This window comes from Oncorhynchus tshawytscha, linkage group LG20 (assembly GCF_018296145.1).
Source record: "Oncorhynchus tshawytscha isolate Ot180627B linkage group LG20, Otsh_v2.0, whole genome shotgun sequence".
NCBI lineage: Eukaryota > Metazoa > Chordata > Actinopteri > Salmoniformes > Salmonidae > Oncorhynchus > Oncorhynchus tshawytscha.
In genome coordinates, this window is record NC_056448.1 from 4,937,902 (window position 1) to 4,958,520 (window position 20,619).

Genomic DNA, 20,619 nt, shown 5'->3' on the forward strand with positions numbered 1-20,619 from the left:
AAGGCTGCTGAGGGTACTGCAGCACCCACTGATAGATCAAGTATATATTTATATATTATATATAAAGACATTTTAATTTAAAAAAATAAAGACAAAAATCGACCAAATTAGTGCACTAGGCCTTTATTACTCCTGTTTTAGCAGAGACAAATACTCATCAGACAAAAATGTTATGCAGCAGTGCAGTTAAAGATAAAGAAAAAAATATAATAGAAATGAGGAATAGGCCTAAATACACAATGAATGGCGATGAACAATAATAATAATATACAGGGAGTACCAGTACAGAGTCGATGTGCAGGGGTACGAGGTAATTGAGGTAGCTATGTACATATAGGTAAGGGTAGACAACAGTGACTAGACAACATGATAGATAATAGACAGTAGCAGCAGCGTATGTGGTGTGTGTGTGTGTGCGTGTGTCTGAGTGTGTGTGTGTGTGTCTGTGTGTGTGAATGTGTGTGTAGCATCAGTATGCATGTGTGCACTTATGTGTGTGTGGGTGTATGTAGTATGTGTATGTGTGTTTTGGGGTGTCAGTGTAACTATGTGGGAGGGTGTGGGTTGAGTTCAGTGTGTGTGTGCATAGTCAGTACACGCGAGTTAGTGCAAAAAAAGGGTCAGTGCAGGTAGTCCGGGTAACCATTTCATTAGCTATTTAGAAGTCTTATTCAGCAGTCTTATGTCCTGGGGGGGTAGAACATGTTCAGGGTCCTGTTGGTTCCAGACTTAGTGCACTGGTACCGCTTGCTGTGCGGTAGCAGAGAGAACAGTCTATGGCTTGGGTGGATGGAATCTTTTACATTTTTGGGGGGGCCTCTCTCTGACACCAGGGAGCTCGACCGGCATAGATGGAAACAGAAAAGTCTGAGCCTTTTGGGTAAAAACACTGGGGTAAATCTAGCCCATTCATAGACACTAACTGCATATGCAAAAAAAATGTAAAAAGTTAAATTACAACACACCTTTATAGGGTTAGTGTTCCCACACGGCTATATCTCCATTTTACAGCGTTTACGGAAATTGCTAATTACCTGTGCTAATTCCCTGTGCTAATTACCTGTGCTAATTACCTATCTAACGTGCTTGAAGTGTAGTTTGTCGGCTGGAGGCACACAACCTGATGGATCTGTGCAAACCTGCTACAGTAAGAGTATATGTTTAATTTTTACAGATTTTTTGTTGATATGAAAGATAAGTTCCATATGTTTCCAAAAACGTATCGCAACCGATGATTATTGAAGTTTCTAACTGTAAAAACAGTGCTTAAAGCTGAGAATCCTTGGGAGAAGGCAGAATGCCTTGTTTACTGTCTTGGGTTCTCGAGAACAATTGGATATCCTGTATGGAAATGTGCCATAAGGGTATGTGTTTTTTACATAGGCTTTTATTTTAACCAAAGACCATTTGGACAGAGAATAAATACATTATTGAATAATTACTGATATTTACCCACAGTCAAAATGTTTCTCATCACGGTGTGATGTATTTCTGTCACAGTGTGAGCCATTAACCCTCTCTGACTGAACTTTGTGTCCTGTGGTGTTTGATAAAGCTCGAGATAACGGGTTTAAAGCAATGCTAGGGCGCCATCTGGTGGTTAATACGAATACCACGTTTAAAATGCCCTTTATGTCCCTCGTGGCGTCCCGTAGTTAACCCTTTACTCTCTCGACTCCCCATATTGAACACACGTGTGGAAATAACAACAGCATGGCAAGCCAGGGACTCACTTACGATGGTTGTAATTTTTTCAGACAACGACTAGTGTTGTCAACTCTAAGTGGCAAAAGAGTCAAAATCAGAAACATACGATCTAAAGACGATAACCCAGGACTTAGAGGTAAGTGGACTGCAAAACATCAATGTGGCGTCGCATTATTACATATGGCTAGCATTACCTAGCTAGCTGTTACTACGCAGTTAAAGTTCATCCATTCCATCACGCCCAAGAGTAGACTAAATTGTTGCTTTTTGGCACAAATGCCATATAACTTAATCAACCAGCTAAGTTATTGGACAACATCTAATACAGTAGGACCATAGCTACATAACAATGAATATTCATGTGATCCTTTTTGAGGGTTTTGTTAGTTAACATTAGCTAGGCAGCAGTCACTACCCAGCTAGCATTTGTGTTCAACCAAAGACTTAACACTCCTTTGGTTCAGCTCTATAGAAAATCATGCTTCTATAAACACACACCCTTAATTCTGCAAAATATCCCATAGCTGTTTGTAGACAGTCAAGTAAATGCTGCATGTGCCTAATAAATAGATAAGGTTGTTATTGGGGTTGAGCACACTTTTATTGACATATTTTTTTGTGTATGTTCTAGATTTTGAAGCCAGCTTCATCCGGCTTCTGGACAAGGTAACCAATGGGACCAGAATAGAAATCAACCAAACAGGTAAACCATGGGCAGATGGATACACAGATCCCAGCGTCTGTCGTGCTCACTACTGAATTCCAATGTCATTGGGTTTGTTTGTACTCTGCAGCCACCTAACTTTTGAATGCATGATGCATGCATATACACCAAACTGTCCTTGGCAGGACCTCAGTTTTACACACACTTCAGTCGTCTTCGGCGTCACACACACCCACACACACAGGTCAGCACATGTTTGAAGGGGCAAGTTATTGACAGTGGGAAAACAAGAAGGAACTCATCAGCCCTTCCAGGAGAATGAACATGGTATTACTGAGAATGAACATGGTATTACTGAAAACAGGAAGGAACTCATCAGCCCTTCCAGGAGAATGAACATGGTATTACTGAGAATGAACATGGTATTACCGAAAACGGGTCATATTTTGTAATCGTGAGCCTGATTTTCTTTTCTGGTTGTAACATGAATGTTGCAGTTCAGCTCTTTAATGTTTTTTTATGTTGCGAAATGTTTCCATATGTTTTGGAGACCGTGGCGCCGCGGCACCCCCGACAGTGTCATTGATGTTGGAACGCAGAATTTGCGAGGCGTGATATGCACATGCTAGCGTGGGTGTAGTTGCATATGTTTTGGAGACAGTGTCATTGATGTTGGAACACAGCATTTGCGAGGCGTGATATGCACATGCTAGCGTGGGTGTAGTTGCATATGTTTACATGCTCCAAATGTCTGCTTTTGATGTTGTTCCTAGGTGTTTCTGCGTCCATTTTTCAACTCCTTAGACCCAGAGACCAGGCAGGCCAAACTGATATCCCTGTCCTGGGCCATGTTCATAAGGGCACATCGTAGCAGGAAAACAACAATCTGTGCTTCCATTGGACAACTGTATGTACTACCATCCAGTTTAAAAAGATTCTTTCCGCACTGAAAACAACCCTCTCCTCTCTCTGCCCTGTAGGTACGGTGCTGTTCTACCAGCCGGGCCTGCTCTATGGTGGTGTGGTGGAACATGAGTGTAACACCCAGCGGTCTGTGGGTTACTACCTGGAAGCTCTACTCATGCTGGCTCCCTTCATGAAGAACCCTCTGAAGGCTGTGCTGAAGGGGGTCACCAATGACCCTACTGACCCCTCGGTTAGACCCATGTTCCCTTTCTTATATATACATGTGTAGCGGCTGGCTAGGGGCAGTTAAAAAGATTTGTGGGGTGGGGGAGTGGTCCAAAATAGCAGAGGATTGACAAACATATTTATTTTTGCTTTGTGTGTGTGTTTTTTAAATGTATTCATTGGGCACAGGGGAAGGTAATGTGTGTTTTCCCTGATTTACATTCACCTTTTTGCAAGTTTTACCATATTATTTCTTCCCCTCTAGCCACATTTCCTCATCTGCTTGCAGATCAAGGTGTTTTGGTACTTCCCTTATGCACTACGCTTTTCCCTCGCGCTAACAATACCACCTGTCAATATCTTCTGACTGTCTATCCTGCTCTCTATCCACCATTCATGGTGACAATAGTGGTAGATGGATCATTTGTCCAGAACTGCAATAGGCTAATTAGCAGTCTAATCCCGCATGTGGCGGGTCATCATTCTCTCAAGTCGTCCCCCTTGCATCCCACTGCTGGATTGTTTCTGGTTTCTCAGTAGGGTTGGTCCTGGTCGGTCCCTGGATGGAAGACCAGATGCTACTGGAAGTAGTGTTGGAGGGCCAGTAGGAGGCACCCTTCCTTCGGGTCTAAAAAAAAAACATATCCCAAATGCCCCAGGGCAGTGATTGGGGACATTACCCTGTGTAGGGTGCCGTCTTACGGATGGGTTGTTTACTAAATATGTGGTCACTAAATATCGCGTGGCATTTATCGTAAGATTAGGGGTGTTAACCTCAGTGTCCTGGCTAAATTCCCAATCTTTCCCTAATACCTTTTTTTTTCATTTTCTTTTCACTACTACTACTCGCTGTTTATTATCTACGAATAGTCCCTTTACCCCTACCCACAGTACATGTACAAATGACCTTGTACCCCTGCACATTGACTCCGGTGCCCCCCTGTATATAGCCTCCACATTGACTCAGTACCGGTGCCCCCTGTATATAGCCTCCACACTGACTCTGTACCGGTGCCCCCTGTATATAGCCTCCACATTGACTCAGTACCGGTACCCCCTGTATATAGCCTCCACATTGACTCTGTACCAGTACCCCCTGTATATAGCCTCCACATTGACTCTGTACCGGTACCCCCTGTATATAGCCTCCACATTGACTCTGTACTGGTACCCCCTGTATATAGCCTCCACATTGACTCAGTACCGGTACCCCCTGTATATAGTCTCCACATTGCCTCTGTACCGGTACCCCCTGTATATAGCCTCCACATTGACTCTGTACCGGTACCCCCTGTATATAGCCTCCACATTGACTCAGTACCGGTACCCCCTGTATATAGCCTCCACATTGACTCAGTACCGGTACCCCCTGTATATAGCCTCCACATTGACTCTGTACCGGTACCCCCTGTATATAGCCTCCACATTGACTCTGTACCGGTACCCCCTGTATATAGCCTCCACATTGACTCTGTACCGGTACCCCCTGTATATAGCCTCCACATTGACTCAGTACCGGTACCCCCTGTATATAGCCTCGTTATTATTACTTTTTATTACTTTTTTTTATTTTTTACTTTAGGGTATTTAGTAAATATTTCCTTAACTATATTTCTTTAACTGCGTTGTTGGTTAGGGGCTCGTAAGTAAACATTTCACGGTAAGGTGTACATCTGTTCTATTCGGCGCATGTGACAAATAACATTTGATTGGATTTGATACCATCATGGCCACCTAATCATGCCCAGCTTCCAATTGGTTCATCCATCCCCCACTTCTCTCCCTTGTAACTATTCCCCTGGTCATTGCTGTAAAGGAGTGTTTTCTCAGTCAACTTATCTGGTAAAATATATAATAATGTGGCCACATGCTCCCAGTAACACTCCGTCTGCTCTGCCTCCTCTTCCATCCGAGCATCTATTCCTCGCACTTCTAGAACATTTAACATTTATTACCTTTTTATGTTTGGCATAAACACAACCAGTGACAATGTTTTAATCTGATTAGGCTACTTCAAAAGTCTCCTGTAGGTTGTCCAACATGTAATTCCAGCATCTGTGCACTGGTCATTTTGAGGAATGGAAAGAGACATTTTGCTACAAAGCACCAAAAAGTTTAATGACTTGCAGAGATTGTCAAGCCTTCTAAACTGGGTATAAGATGGGGAGGGATGAATTTTCTGTTTGTCAAGGTTTTAAGTAGCTATGTTTTTAGGGCTGTGACAATACCAGTATCGCAATATGTTTTTCATGACAAAAAAATGAAAACATGAAGCAGATCAAATGCTTTGGTCTCTAAAAACCTATTTATGTCAAATATTGTGTTCTATAGTTTGGAAAATAATACATGTGAGACTGGATGACAAGATAATGTTTGTTTCCAACATCAGGGTAGTTTTCCTAAAGCAGTTAAATCCGCTATGTGTTTTGTTTCCTTGCCACGATATTAATGAGTATCGCCATACTGCTATGTTTCCATTTACTTGTCCAGTACAGTTTTTTTGTTGTTGTGGACATTTAGAAAGTTCGCATAGAAAATAGATGCAACAATTGCCTGCTAGGTTGCATTTCCATTTAACTATCTTGAAAAACCGCTGGACATAATGACGTCGCACTTTAAACTTAATGTCGAGTCAAAATGTAGGGCTTGAAGTGTTTCCACGACCTGTTTGGGCATATAGGCTGCCGCCAATTTATTAATGCACAGTTGCCCTAAACGCCTATCTTGTTTCATGCCTCGAGTAGCCTGTGAAAGCCAGCATGGATAGAATGCAATAATTGACTAATATTCAAATAATTCTCATGTGCCAATGTATCGCCACGGTCCGTGCCATGGTGAAACTTGCACTCCTTTAGATCTGAAATGATTGGATGGTGAAACTTGCACTCCTTTAGATCTGAAATGATTGGATGGTGAAACTTGCACTCCTTTAGATCTGAAATGATTGGATGGTGAAACTTGCACTCCTTTAGATCTGAAATGATTGGATGGTGAAACTTGCACTCCTTTAGATCTGAAATGATTGGATGGTGAAACTTGCACTCCTTTAGATCTGAAATGATTGGATGGTGAAACTTGCACTCCTTTAGATCTGAAATGATTGGATGGTGAAACTTGCACTCCTTTAGATCTGAAATGATTGGATGGTGAAACTTGCCGGCATTTTGGGTGTTCTTAAAAGTCAGGTTGGGACAATCCGTGTCCTGTAAAGAAGCCTGGTTTTTATAGTTGGGAAGGGGGGGGGGGGAATGATTTTGCAAGCAGTAGGCATTTAGAAATAAAAGTGGAGCTAATAGTTAAATGATGACATCGCGTGCCCTGCGTACCTTCAAACTTATTCTGTAATCATCATTTATTCGAAACACCTTGTCGCAATAATGTTAGCCAAAAGAAAGATCCGCCCCTGTCGAACGAATACAAATGTTGTCGATCTTTAGAAAATGTCTCCTATCTGCTGTTTCCATTTTATACTACCGTTCAAAAGTTTGGGGTCTCTTAGAAATGCCCTTGTTTTGAAAGAAAACCCATTTTTGTCCATTATAACAATATCAAATGGATCAGGAATACAGTGTACAAAAATAACTATTGTAGCTGGAAACAGCTTTTACATTTTTTAATGAAATATCTACATAGGCGTACAGAGGTCCATTTATCAGCAACCATCACTCCTGTGTTCCAATGGCACGTTGTGTTAGCTAATCCAAGCTAATTTATCGTTTTAGAAGGCTAATTAATCATTAGGAAACCCTTTTGCAATTATGTTAGCACAGCTGAAATCTGTTGTGCTAGTTAAAGAAGCAATGAAACTGTCTTTCTTTAGACTAGTTGAGTATCAGGAGTATCGGCATTTGTGGGTTCGATTACAGGCTCAAAATGACCAGAAACAAAGAACTTAGCGAATTTCTGACGTGCACTTTGAACATGTTAGAATAACTGTCCATGTTCACTGTCCACTGTACATGACTTTTTGACCTGAAGATCACTGACTTCATGATTTGACCTAGTATTCCAACTCAGGCCTCTTTCTAGAGGTCTGACTTTTTGACCTGAAGATCACTGACTTCATGATTTGACCTAGTATTCCAACTCGGGCCTCTTTCTAGAGGTCTGACTTTTTGACCTGAAGATCACTGACTTCATGATTTGACCTAGTATTCCAACTCGGGCCTCTTTCTAGAGGTCTGACTTTTTGACCTGAAGATCACTGACTTCGTGATTTGACCTAGTATTCCAACTCGGGCCTCTTTCTAGAGGTCTGACTTTTTGACCTGAAGACCACTGACTTCATGATTTGACCTAGTATTTTTCAGAGTTCCCAGTTGTCATGAAAAGCACCACAAGATGCTGCCAATTAGCATCAAAATATAAAAAATAGGATTTCCCCTAGCTGATCATTGTCTGCAGCCGGCTTTGGTCGTAAAACATTGCAACAGTTAGGGAGAGTGAGCTTGTCCATGGTGGTCGGCAATACCTCAACCTTTATGACTGTGCCACAAGTTAATTCAATGGGGGGGGGGGCATTGTTTTTGTTTGTAAAACAGAGTTGGAAAAGTGGCGGAATTGTCCTTTAAATTGTTATGATGCAGGGGGTTGTGATTTCCACTCGGTCACACATGCTGAATGGAGACGTGCTCGTAAACGTATCAGTGGAAAACCAAACCTCTTCTCTCGCCCTTTCTTCCAGGTTGACCAACTCAAGTATACGTCCATTCCTGTGATGAAGAGGTTTGGGATTGATGGAGAAGGGCTGGAACTGAAGGTAAGGCCTTTAAAGCACATTCCTAGCATTACTGTGTATGGGTTTACCTGTCTTCATATGACATACAGTATAACTGCTATCTTTGTCTGGGACTCTTCGTTGGTATGTGGTGGAATGTGTTATTGGTATGTTTTATAGCATTTTTTTTGCAACTTGCCAGGCTTTTGGAAGAATTGATTCTGAATGATTTTACCTGGTTAAATAAATGAAGACGATTGTGTTTCCTGTGTCCAGGTAGTGAAAAGGGGGATGGCTCCAGGTGGGGGAGGTGAGGTACTGTTTACGTGTCCCGTTCGCAAGACTCTCCGTCCCATCCAACTGTCAGAGCCTGGCAAGATCAAGCGGATCAGAGGAATAGCGTATCTTTTTCAGTCTCTTAATTAAATGTTTTGAATCTTTTGTCCTTTCTCTTATGGTGTTGTCGAGAGTCTTGACACCAGCAAAATGTATGGAAGGTAGGTCTTTTTGTCTTTGTTTACGTTCTTGTATTTTTTTTGTCATTGCCACCTTGCTTTACCTGGCTCATATAACACAACTTTATTGATCCGTTACACGGAGACAACAGAAATTGTTACACACCTTGACATTGGTCGTACAGATACTCTGTTAGAGTCTCTCCACAGATGGCCAACAGAATAGTGGACTCTGCCAGAAGCATACTGAATAAATTCATTCCTGATATCTACATCTACACAGACCACATGAAGGGGGACAAGTCTGGAAAGTAAGTCATCTCCCAGCCTGTGTCATATTCATTCGTCCATAGCGTAGGAAAACGAAGGTAAACCCTCTCCGTTTCAGTCAACCGTGGTCTTTCTCTGGTGCTGTGACTTTGGCCACTAGATGGGGCTATAGTTAGGAAACGCTGGAAGATTTACTTTTCAAGAAAGGAGGCGGCAAACTACTCAACTAGGCATGTTAATCGGCTAGCTGCCAAAAATACATTTGACCGGTCATGCTTATTGGTCTATAGGTTAATTTGCATAGTTTAGTGGAATGAAATTGAACCGTGTGTATTTTTGTTAGTTCGTCTAGTATCTTATTTATCACATGCACACCAGACGGTGGAAATTCAGTGGAATAATATCACCTGTCGAACAGCGAAGGGCGGCAGCCGATTGCTGCTGGCGTGAGACGTGTTCTTATAAGCCCAGTCATTCCGCAACAATTCAAGATGCATGTTAAAAGTAGTTTTGATGGCCTTGATGAAAAGGAGGATCCCAGCTTTCTATTGATATAATTTTTTTATTTCTCAACTCTTAATTGAGGCCCGTCCTGCATTCGAGTGCCTAGGCAATACCTTTGGCAGGCTATCGGCATGTTTTCTGTCACCGTGCAATTAGAGGCAGTGTGCATTTTCGAAACATATACTTCACTGTTTGAAACCTGGAAGTTTTACTTCAAATTATGAGACTATGTCTTACCCGCTTCAAAGTAGCCTAGCCAAAATCTGACCATAAGAAACATGGAGGCAATTATTTTAACTTCCTCCATATGCCATTGAAAACAGGATTTCTCTCCCGTTCTATTGGTTTTCATATCAACTTTCTTTCGCTGTCCAGAAGCCAAAGCCGCAATCCTAGTAATATTATCAACCCATCCACCGCATCGTTCGATTCACCCTCTAAGTTCCTAACGGAGCTTTTCATCTCTGTCACATGTGGAACCACTCGCATCAGGTGTGCTGTTTAGAACTGTGTTTTCCAGTGAATTGCATTTTGGCAAATGTTTTACATTGCCTGCATCATTAGTAGTTGTTAAATAATATACACTACATGACCAAAAGTATGTGGACACCTGCTCATTCCAAAATCATGGGCATTAATATTGAGTTGCCCCCCCCTTGCTGCTTTAACAGCCTCCACTCTTCTGGGAAGTCTTCCACTTGATGTTGAAAGATTGCTGCAGGGACTTGCTTTCATTCAGCATAGGCGAAGTTGGGCACTGATGTTGGGCGACTATTCCTGGCTCGCAGTCGGCATTCCAATTTATCCCAAAGGTGTTCGAAGGGGGTTGAGGTGAAGACAATGTCATTGCATGCTGTAGCGTTAAGATTTCCCTTCACTGGAACTAAGGGCCCTAGCCCGAACCATGTCAAATCAGCCCTAGACCATTTATTCCTCATCCACCAAACTTTACAGTTGGCAGTATGCATTGGTGCAAGGCAGCGTTCTCCTGGCATCCGCCAAACCCAGATTCATCCGTCAGATGTTGAAGTGCGATTAATCACTCCAGAGAATGTGTTTCCACTGCTCCAGAGTCCAATGGCGGCGAGCTTTACACCACACTAGCCGACACTTGGCATTGCGCTTGGTGATCTTAGGCTTGTGTGCGGCTGCTCGGCCATGGAAACCCATTTCATGAAGCTCCCGACGAACAGTTCTTGTGCTGACGTTGCTTCGAGGCAGTTTGGAATTCGCTCGTGAGTGTTGCAACAGACAATTTTTGGGCGCTATGCACTTCAGCACTCGGCAGTCGCGTTCTGTAATCTTGTGTGGCCTACCACTTTGCGGCTGAGCTTTTGGCTTCCCTAGGCGTTTCACTCCACACAAACAGCACCTACAATTGACCAAAATGTGCATCCTTAATCAAAATGGATGAACAATGTTCCCTTTTGATGATCTTAGTTTTCACTGCTTAATCAACAGCCAAAGCATTTCTGACGAGGCACAATCTGTTTATCATAGGAAACATTTGTCATCAGTCATGTTGATCACTCGTATTGAGCGATTATAACAGTTTTTTGATTCGAGTTATAAATGATTATTTTTTTTACATTTAAATGCATTGTGGGTTGAATGCTGTAACAATACAGAATAAAATGATTAAAGTCCCATGATGGTAGTGACTGCCCAGTACTGCTTATCACTTATTAACCATCATTTATTCACATTACTTTACTGAAATGTTTTTGTTGTGTATATTACATTTGTTTTAGGCCTATTTGATGTCTTGAAACAAAATAGCAAAGTCCTCATCTCTATAGAGCTGCTGACTGTCTGACAACCACTATTTTAGTAGTTCTTAACGTAAATAAGGCATACGTTTATGACTGCTGAATACCAACTATCGATCTGACATCATGTATTTTTGGGTAGAGGCACCTCACGAAACAACTGCTCTCTCCCTCGCGATTGTGCATTTTTCTGGCCCTTCTCTCAGACCAGCAGGTGCGGATTATGGTCATAGATTATGGCCATTGTAGTTAATTACCGCATTTTCTGCGCTAAACTAGGTAGAAAATTGTAGGATCTGATTAATCTAGAGAAACTGCGCGTTGCGCACAGAAAAAGATGGAACGAAATGGAATTACGATAATGGAACAGATGTCGGGTCAGTTCGTTTTAAAAATGGAAAAAATCACAAATGTTGGTTAATCGCTCAGCGCTAATGGTCGCACTAACAAAAGTGGTTCTAGTCCACTTCAAGGTTACTGTTTCGAGTAGCAAATAGTAGCTAGCGTTTCACTTAGTGACGCATACACGCATTGATAAGGTTGTTTTCCCCAGAAAACCGTTCAAACACGGCCGATTTCTCTCCCTCAGGTCTCCGGGCTTCGGCCTGACCTTGGTGGCTGAGACCCTGAACGGGACGTTCCTTAGTGCAGAGCAGGTGTCCACCCCCCAGGGGCAGGGAGACCCTGTGCTGCCTGAGGACCTGGGAAGAAACTGTGCCAAGCTACTGCTGGAGGAGATCTACAGGGTGGGTCACACACACACACACACACACACACCATCAATCGAAACCCAAGCCAAAGGGCGTGGTGCACTTAAATAAAAAACCTTTTTATTTATTTATTTTAAAGACATGTTTTAGTAATTTAGCTGACGCTCTTATCCTGAGCTACTTAGAGTAGTGAGTACACCCTTTTTTTTGTACTGGTCCCACCCGGGAATCGAACCCGCAACCCTGGTGTTGCAAGCGCCATGCTCTACCAGCTGAGCCACTCAGGACTCCTGTCAAACGTTTTAAATCGACTTGTAGCCCTCAAGTCAAGTTGAAGCTCTTGTTGACTTTAAATGTACTATTTAACCTTTTATTTAACCATAAGGTCCCATGGAGATCAGAAGACCTTTTTCCCCAAGGGACACCTGGACTATCATGTCTAACTGTCATTACAGCGGTTGAGTACATACCGGACATTAAGTGTCTGGACTTGTTAATTCACACATTCAAATCACCATCTGTTTTAAGGCTAAATGTTTGCTATTCTCAGTGTGCGGTATTTACCCTCAGTGACGCAAACAGACTAACGGTCATTACAGCTGTTGAGTACATACCAGACATACCAGACACGTTTACTCTCACAGAGCGAGTGAGACATCTGTCTCTCAGATAGAGTTCAGACTCAGCTCATCGTTACAGGGAATGTGGGTAAACGGGCAGGACACTGTTTGTTTCCATGTTGTGATTGAGTCAAGCCCTCAACTGTGTTACAGAGACGTATGTGTCTGACAGACCCTAATGTGCTGTGGACATCTGGGCCTGTATTTGCGAAGCGTCTCAGAGTAGCAGTGCTCATCTTGGATCAGGTTCCCCCTCTAAATCATTATGATTTAAAAGACTGAACTGATCCTAGATCAACACTCCTTCAAGACGCTTTGTGAAAATGAGCCTTGACTTGTATGAGATTACCCGTGCCTGGTCGGTTTTCACGCACGAGTCAGAGACACGAAAAATCTGTTGTCTGTTATGTCAGTCTGTCTATAAAGTGACTGTACCAATCTAGACAACATTACACTGCAGTGCTTTATGTAGCGAGAGTGATTTTATAGTTGATAGTTTCATGAATAAATATGTTCCACGTCTTTAACCAGCGCAATTCTAGAAGTGTTAATGTTGGGTAAGTGGTTAAGGCGATGGATTATAAATTGAGGTTAACGCTATGTCATTATGAATGTTATCTATAAGTGGTAATATGATAACGATGTGATACAAAACTCGCCTCACGTCTTTGAGAATGCACACAACTCCCCCAAAGAAAAAGGCGCTTTATCAACAACAAAAAAGCCACGGAGTCTGTGACTTCACTTTTCTCCTCCTGACTCACACTGGTCACCACCTTTCATAAGAGCATGTGAATCCAGTTAGCCAGAAGAATTTGATGATTTGTTTTGAATGGTGAATATTGTTGCTCACTTCTCTACTAAGCTAGCCCCGTGGAGAGCGACTGCTTCAATCTCCTCATTGGCCAAGAGGAGGGAAGGGTGAGACTAGGAGATAGAAGAGTCACTGGTGTCTCCTGGGAATGGTTGTTTGAAGCATATAAGGGTGGTTGAGTTTCTTTTGGAGGACATGCGATGCACACCTGTGTTTGTTCAGTGGCTAATCAGTAGTGCTGGCTGGCAGGCAGGCAGGCAGCAAGCGTAGTGGTTGTAGTAAACGGGAGATGTGTTTTGGAGCGCCTGGTGAGATGAGGGACAAGGAGAGCGGCTGTAAGTAGTGGTTGTAGTAAACGGGAGATATGTTTTGGAGCGCCTGGTGAGATGAGGGACAAGGAGAGCGGCTGTAAGTAGTGGTTTTTTAATATTTGAATAGTTATTCATCTCTTTTAGAGTTGAAATCAATACAATGCATTTGGCAAATTGTTAAATATGAAATGAAGCAGGTAAATTTCAACCTCTCGCTTTTAGATGATTTGATAGTATTCGTCCAGTAACTCACCCATATGTTACCTTAATGTCAGAATGTCTTGCGCTTTGATGGTTTTCTATGCATGGTGACAAACAAGCATGATGTCAGCCTTTCTGTGTGGTTCAGAGGCAGGCTACGCCTACGAATCTTAGACAGTGGATTGTAGCACTCCCTTTCCCTTCTTCAAAATATTAGGCAAAATCATTCAAGGTATTTTTCTGGACCTAGGTTACTATAATTGAATTTGACCATTTCTTTTCCACCAGTTGATGAGATGCCAAATACACTGGGGTCTGAAATTATTGACACCATTGATAAAGACGAGCAAAATGACAAAAATAAATAATACAAATGCTGAATTATATTGTATGCTTTAAAAAAGGGAAATGTATATTTTATACTAATACAATTGCTCTGAGAAATATATTTTGTTCAAGTAATTAAAAAAATCTCAAAGTTATGGACTAAAATTGACATGGCTGTTTTCAATCACCTCGCGAAGATAATGAGGCTTTTTCTTCCCAATTACAATCTTGTCTCATCGCTGCGACTCTCCAACGGGCTCGGGAGATTTGAAGGTTGAGTCATGCGTCCTCCGAAACATGACTCGCCAAACCGCACTCTTTAACACCCACTCGCTTAACCCGGAAGTCAGCCGCACCAATGTGTCGGAGGAAACACAGTTCAACTGACGACCAAAGTCAGCCTGCAGGCGCCTGGGCCCGCCACAAGTAGTCGATAGAGCGCAAAAATAATAATCAAATCAAATTTATATAGCCCTTCGTACATCAGCTGATATCTCAAAGTGCTGTACAGAAACCCAGCCTAAAACCCCAAACAGCAAGCAATGCAGGTGTAGAAGCACGGTGGCTAGGAAAAACTCCCTAGAAAGGCCAAAACCTAGGAAGAAACCTAGAGAGGAACCAGGCTATGTGGGGTGGCCAGTCCTCTTCTGGCTGTGCCGGGTGGAGATTATAACAGAACATGGCCAAGATGTTCAAATGTTCATAAATGACCAGCATGGTCGTATAATAATAAGGCAGAACAGTTGAAACTGGAGCAGCAGCACGGTCAGGTGGACTGGGGACAGCAAGGAGTCATCATGTCAGGTAGTCCTGGGGCATGGTCCTAGGGCTCAGGTCCTCCGAGAGAGAGAGAGAGAGAGAGAAAGAGAGAATTAGAGAATGCACACTTAGATTCACACAGGACACCGAATAGGACAGGAGAGGTACTCCAGATATAACAAACTGACCCTAGCCCCCGACATATTAACTACTGCAGCATAAATACTGGAGGCTGAGACAGGAGGGGTCAGGTGACACTGTGGCCCCATCCGAGGACACCCCCAGACAGGGCCAAACAGGAAGGATATAACCCCACCCACTTTGCCAAAGCACAGCCCCCACACCACTAGAGGGATATCTTCAACCACCAACTTACCATCCTGAGACAAGGCAGAGTATAGCCCACAAAGATCTCCGCCACGGCACAACCCAAGGGGGGGTGCCAACACAGACAGGATGACCACATCAGTGAATCAACCCACTCAGGTGACGCACCCCTTCCAGGGACGGCATGAGAGAGCCCCAGTAAGCCAGTGACTCAGCCCCTGTAATAGGGTTAGAGGCAGAGAATCCCAGTGGGAAGAGGGGAACCGGCCAGGCAGAGACAGCAAGGGCGGTTCGTTGCTCCAGAGCCTTTCCGTAATGACATGGAATTGTAAGAAAATCGTGTCTTCTAAATGAAGTAGTGTAGCCCACAGCCATATGGCATAGCCAGGTCAGGGCCTAACATAAGAACAGAGTATGCTTTTCTGTTCTTCTGAAATATACATTTTCTTCACGTTGTGCTTCTTTTAGACCTGTCTAAGATAAATTATGGATTTATTGTGATTGTGTAGGCTATATTAAATGGATTTATTAGACGTTTTAGAATGTGGAAGCCAGGAGATGCTAAACGTGTTTAGGTTAATTAACATTCAATTACCGCGAGACCGGCAGTTATTTGCTTGACAATCACCGGCTGACAAAATGTCATGACCACCACAGCCCTACCCATGATGCAATGTTACTGTTTTAAATGGTAGGTCCAGACCATGCCTAATATGATTTAAACATTTTATTTTATGTCCTTATTCTGTTACATTTTTCATCAGGGGTCAGGACATATCTTTCCTAGACGGATCATCGGGTCAGACTGACTGGAGATTACAAACAGTGAATTTTTTGGATTCCCAGTAGTATCATGGAACACATAATGACTGGAGACAATGTTGCCTTAGTTACTTGAAAAACCGATTTAAGTGATTGAATCATATTCATGCTGATGATCAGATGTTGGGCATAAAGAAGGCCGTTGACACTGCATGCTCAACATAGCACAGGATTCACAGCCAGACTAGTCTCTCTGTCTAACCTCTGTGCTCTTCAGTAAATCTAAGATGTTGGGTTGGGCAACTCCTTTCTTTTTTTCTAGGGCTGGGCAGCTCTGCTGTGTGCCCTGCAAGACTTTTACTGTGCGGCACCAGTCAAATTCAAACCATCTGTCACCTCATGTCGTCACCATCGACGATGGCTGTCAATTATCGTCGATAGACAATGCTATCGCCCAACCGTACTAAAATGTCATATGTCGAGAAGCTACAAGGGGATTGACAGAGATGATTGGACTGTAACCTTGTCTGTCTGAGTACTGAGTACACTTCAGTATTAGAGTTGGTGTATTTGTTGTCTCTACCATGTTAAGATTGTTCAAGTTGGGTTATGTCAATTCTTATTTTTGAATGATAGAATGATCAGTCTAATCTGCTTTTTGTTATCTTCTAAGTAAGGCCGTGACGCCACATTCGGTCTCATCTTAGAGGGGATTGAGCTTTTTGGGACCTCTCCCCTTGTGACGTCGGTGTGTTATGTTGTTGTTTCTGACGCACTGACACCCCCCACTCTGCGCTCTCTCTTTCAGGGCGGCTGCATCGACTCAGCCAATCAAAGCCTGGCTCTCGTGTACATGACCTTGGGTCAACAAGATGTATCTAAAGTGCTGCTCGGCCACCTCTCTCCATACACGTAAGTTATTTATTTCTATTTTTTTTACAGTAAGCTGTTTGGTAGGACCTGTGATCCAAAGTTCTCTCCTATAGCTGGAATTTATCTGGCTGTGGTCAAACAAAAAGGGACTAACCTGACAGTGGAAAGCAAACAAGTTGTTATTTACAATAGTTGTTGTCATTTCCGGTTAACTTTTGGCCACATTTTTGTTGAATCTTTTGTTTGACGATTTGTGCAAAACATTTAGGGTGAATGCTTCTGCTTCTTCTACGAACTTCAAAAGAATGTTTTATTGGTACATCTGTTTTAATGTTGTATTTAATTATTTTATGAGAACATTTTGAGCAATGAAATCCAATCCATTAATATCCTACAGATGCGGTGGAGAATATTGGCACCCTTGCAGCTTAGAATGGAGCAATATTTTCTGATTTCTCTTTTCAAAATTGGTTGAATGGCTATTTTTACCCTGTAGGCACCTGCAACTTACCACAGGTGAGAAATTACACAGTAAACAAGAATTTTCCTCCAACCAAATGAATTAAAGTGATAGAGTTAAGACTAAGCCATAAAGGTACATAACTGGTATCCTTCTGTCTAACATTGGTACATGGGTGTTGACGTTTGTACATGTTTGTCGTTGTGTGTTTCGATCCCCTGATAGCATGGCAGTGATAATGTGGCTGTCGGGGACAACGGGTTCATCACTCCTTCTCACGCAGGGTTTTTACCGGGCACATTCGCCCACGGTTGGCTCCATGTCAACTACAATTCAGACAATATTTTTCCGTTTAGAAATGTCAATCATCGCTTTCAAACCGGTTTTCGAAACATATGCTGATATGCACGTGATCAAAATCAAATCAAATTTTGTCACATACGCCGAATACAACAGGTGTGGACTTTACAGTGAAATGCTGACTTACAAGCCCTTAACCAACAATGCAGTTAAGAAAATACCTTAAAAAAGTAAGAGATAAGAATAACAAATGATTAAAGAGCAGCAGTAAATAACAATAGCAAGGGTATACACACGGGGTGCTGGTACAGAGTCAATGTGCGGGGCCACCGGTGTTGAGGTAATATGTACATTTAGGTAGTTATTAAAGTGCGTCGATAATAACAGAGGAGCATCCGCATAGGAGGGGGGGGGGCAATGCAAATAGTCTGGCTAGCCATTTGATTAGCTGTTCTGGAGTCTTATGGCCTGGGGGTAGAAGCTGTTTAGGAGCCTCTTGGACCTAGATTTGTCGCTCCGGTACCGCTTGGCGTGCGGTAGCAGAGAGAACAGTCTATGACTAGGGTGGCTGGAGTCTTTGACCATTTTTCGGGCTTTCCTCTGACACTGCCTGGTATAGAGGTTCTGGATGGCAGGAAGCTTGGCCCCAGTGATGTACTGGGCCGTACGCACTACCCTCCCCTATCAGCAAGAAAGAATCATTCAAATAAAAAAGATACACTTTCTGTCACAGTTTTGCACCTTCATTTGACGAAATACACTTCCTCCCCAGTTACGCGTACACACACGTGTTGAGAGCTCGATAGCAAATCCCCAAAATATCCATGGCAAAAATGAAAATGTGAAGCAGACCAAATTCTTTGGTCCTTTAAAAACCTGCTGTATGTAAAACAGTGTGCTATAGCTTGGAAAATATTGACGGCATAATGATGTTTGCTTCCAACATTTTAGGGCTGTTTTCCTAAAGAAGCTAAACGCTTTGTGTTTTGTTTCATTGCCGCAATACTGGTCTTGGCCCTAACCCTAAAAAGGTGTGTAGTAAAATGATTTCTCTCTGATATGAGTGCCGCAGCAGTCTTAGGCACTGCATCTCAGTGCAAGAGGCGTCACTACAGTCCCTGGTTCGAATCCAGGCTGTATCACATCCGTCCGTGATTGGGAGTCCCATAGGGCGGGGTGCACAATTGGCCCAGCGTCGTCCGGGGTAGGCTGTCATTGTAAATATGATTTGTTCTTAACTGACTTGCCTAGTTAAATAAAGGTTAAATAAAAAAATGAAAGATGCGTTATGTTTCCAAAACCGTATCGCAAGCGATGCATTTTAACATTCAGAACGAGCATCAGGGATCTTTAAAAAAATATATGTAAAACTCCCCCCGAACAGAAGATGCTATTGTCAATATGAATGGGTTCCAGTCCTCTCAGAGTATGAACTGTGAACTGTCCATTTTCAGTTATCATGGTACCGGTGCTGTGTCCCTGTCAAGTACAGTACTATGATAACTGAAGATTGGCAGTGCCATCTCAATGGTTCTCTGATCACCTTCTGAGGCAGCTAGGCAGGACTACAGCTCTGTGCTTTTTTTTCTTTCTGTGAGTGTGGATCGTCCAATTTTGGATTCTGAGTTCTCAGTATTGATGTTCTACAGTAGGTTTGGACGGTCCATCCATTTCCTGTTGTGTGTGTGTATGTTGTTGTGTATGGGTGATCATAAAGACCTTTGAGCTGCTGTTTGGTGTTTTTGAAGGCATTCCAAAGCACACACTGTCCTCGGTCAGTGCTTGTCCCCGGTCATCTACTCTGACATCACACACCGGGTCAGGGGTAGGGTTGCAAAATTTCGGGAATGTTTTGTTCCAGAATTCCAGAAATCCTGGTTGGAGGATTCCAGATTTCCTGCTTATTCCCTCCTAATTTCGGGAATCCTCCAACAGGGATTTCGGGAAATGAAGGGAATTTATTAAAAGTTCCTGGAATTCTGCCACCCTTGTCAGGGGTCACAGTGCTTCTCAGTATTCCAGTGTTTGATGTTCCCTCTGGCCTTTACAGCCTTTTTCTAGGATGCTCTGGTGTTTTGTATTTGACTCTGTTGTAAAATAACAAATAATCTCCCTGAGGTTAGCCTGTGTTGTATTGCTGTATTTGAGTAGCCCAACCCACCTAAACTCTCGCTCTCCTCTCAGGATTGAGTTCCTCAGACACATGAGAGACTTCTTCCAGATGATGTTCAAGATCGAGACTCAAAAACCAGCGGAGGACGAGAGGAAAGGAGGAGACAAAGTACTGATGACCTGTGTCGGAGCCGGCTATACCAACATCAGCAAATCAATCAAATAAAGACTGTACAGTATTTTTCTACCTGTGTCGTTCTTGAATTGCGGTGGTGTTTGGATAAATCATTTTTTTCTAGATTTTTATTTAAATGTATTTGGGCACGTTCTAAATCAACTGTCAGCTTAATGATTTTAAATAATGTTTGCCATTTGGATAACATTGTGCAGTAGGAGTAGTAACACCGATAAGACATTTTATGTTGAGGATATTTGTAAATGGAAGTCACGATTAACCCTTAAATGATGTGATCAATAATGTTGCTCACAGTGTTATTTCCCATCATTTAAATTGACTAACACCAAGTGAGTTTTTGGATTTCAACTCACCAAATTATCAATGGGATCCTCAAACTGATGACGTAATAAACGGGTTTCTTTAATAGGCTGAGAAATGTGTCACTGGTGGGAATACTCAAGGAACTGATCTTAGAATTTCAAGGCAGTAACCCCAATTACATATTACTAAGGGACAGACATTATACAATAAGTATTTTAATAGTCTGTTATTGATCGAGACAATATATTAAACACATTTGTTCACTTTCTTTCAAAATAATAGATACCTCACAATCCCCAAAACATGTCACTACAGCATTACTCATCA

General features: G+C 42.5%; 1 protein-coding gene across 1 annotated transcript; it reads left to right on the top strand.

Moving 5' to 3' along the window:
- Nucleotides 1-1,660: 1,660 nt before the first annotated feature.
- rcl1 (RNA terminal phosphate cyclase-like 1) lies at nt 1,661-20,037 on the top strand. Its single transcript, XM_024381131.2, has 9 exons — nt 1,661-1,843; nt 2,339-2,410; nt 3,352-3,527; nt 8,187-8,261; nt 8,496-8,620; nt 8,860-8,985; nt 11,807-11,963; nt 16,857-16,960; nt 19,866-20,037. The coding sequence occupies exons 1-9, from the start codon at nt 1,714-1,716 to the stop codon at nt 20,017-20,019; spliced, it is 1,119 nt and encodes a 372-aa protein (XP_024236899.1). The 5' UTR covers nt 1,661-1,713; the 3' UTR covers nt 20,020-20,037.
- The last annotated feature ends 582 nt before the right edge of the window (nt 20,038-20,619 follow it).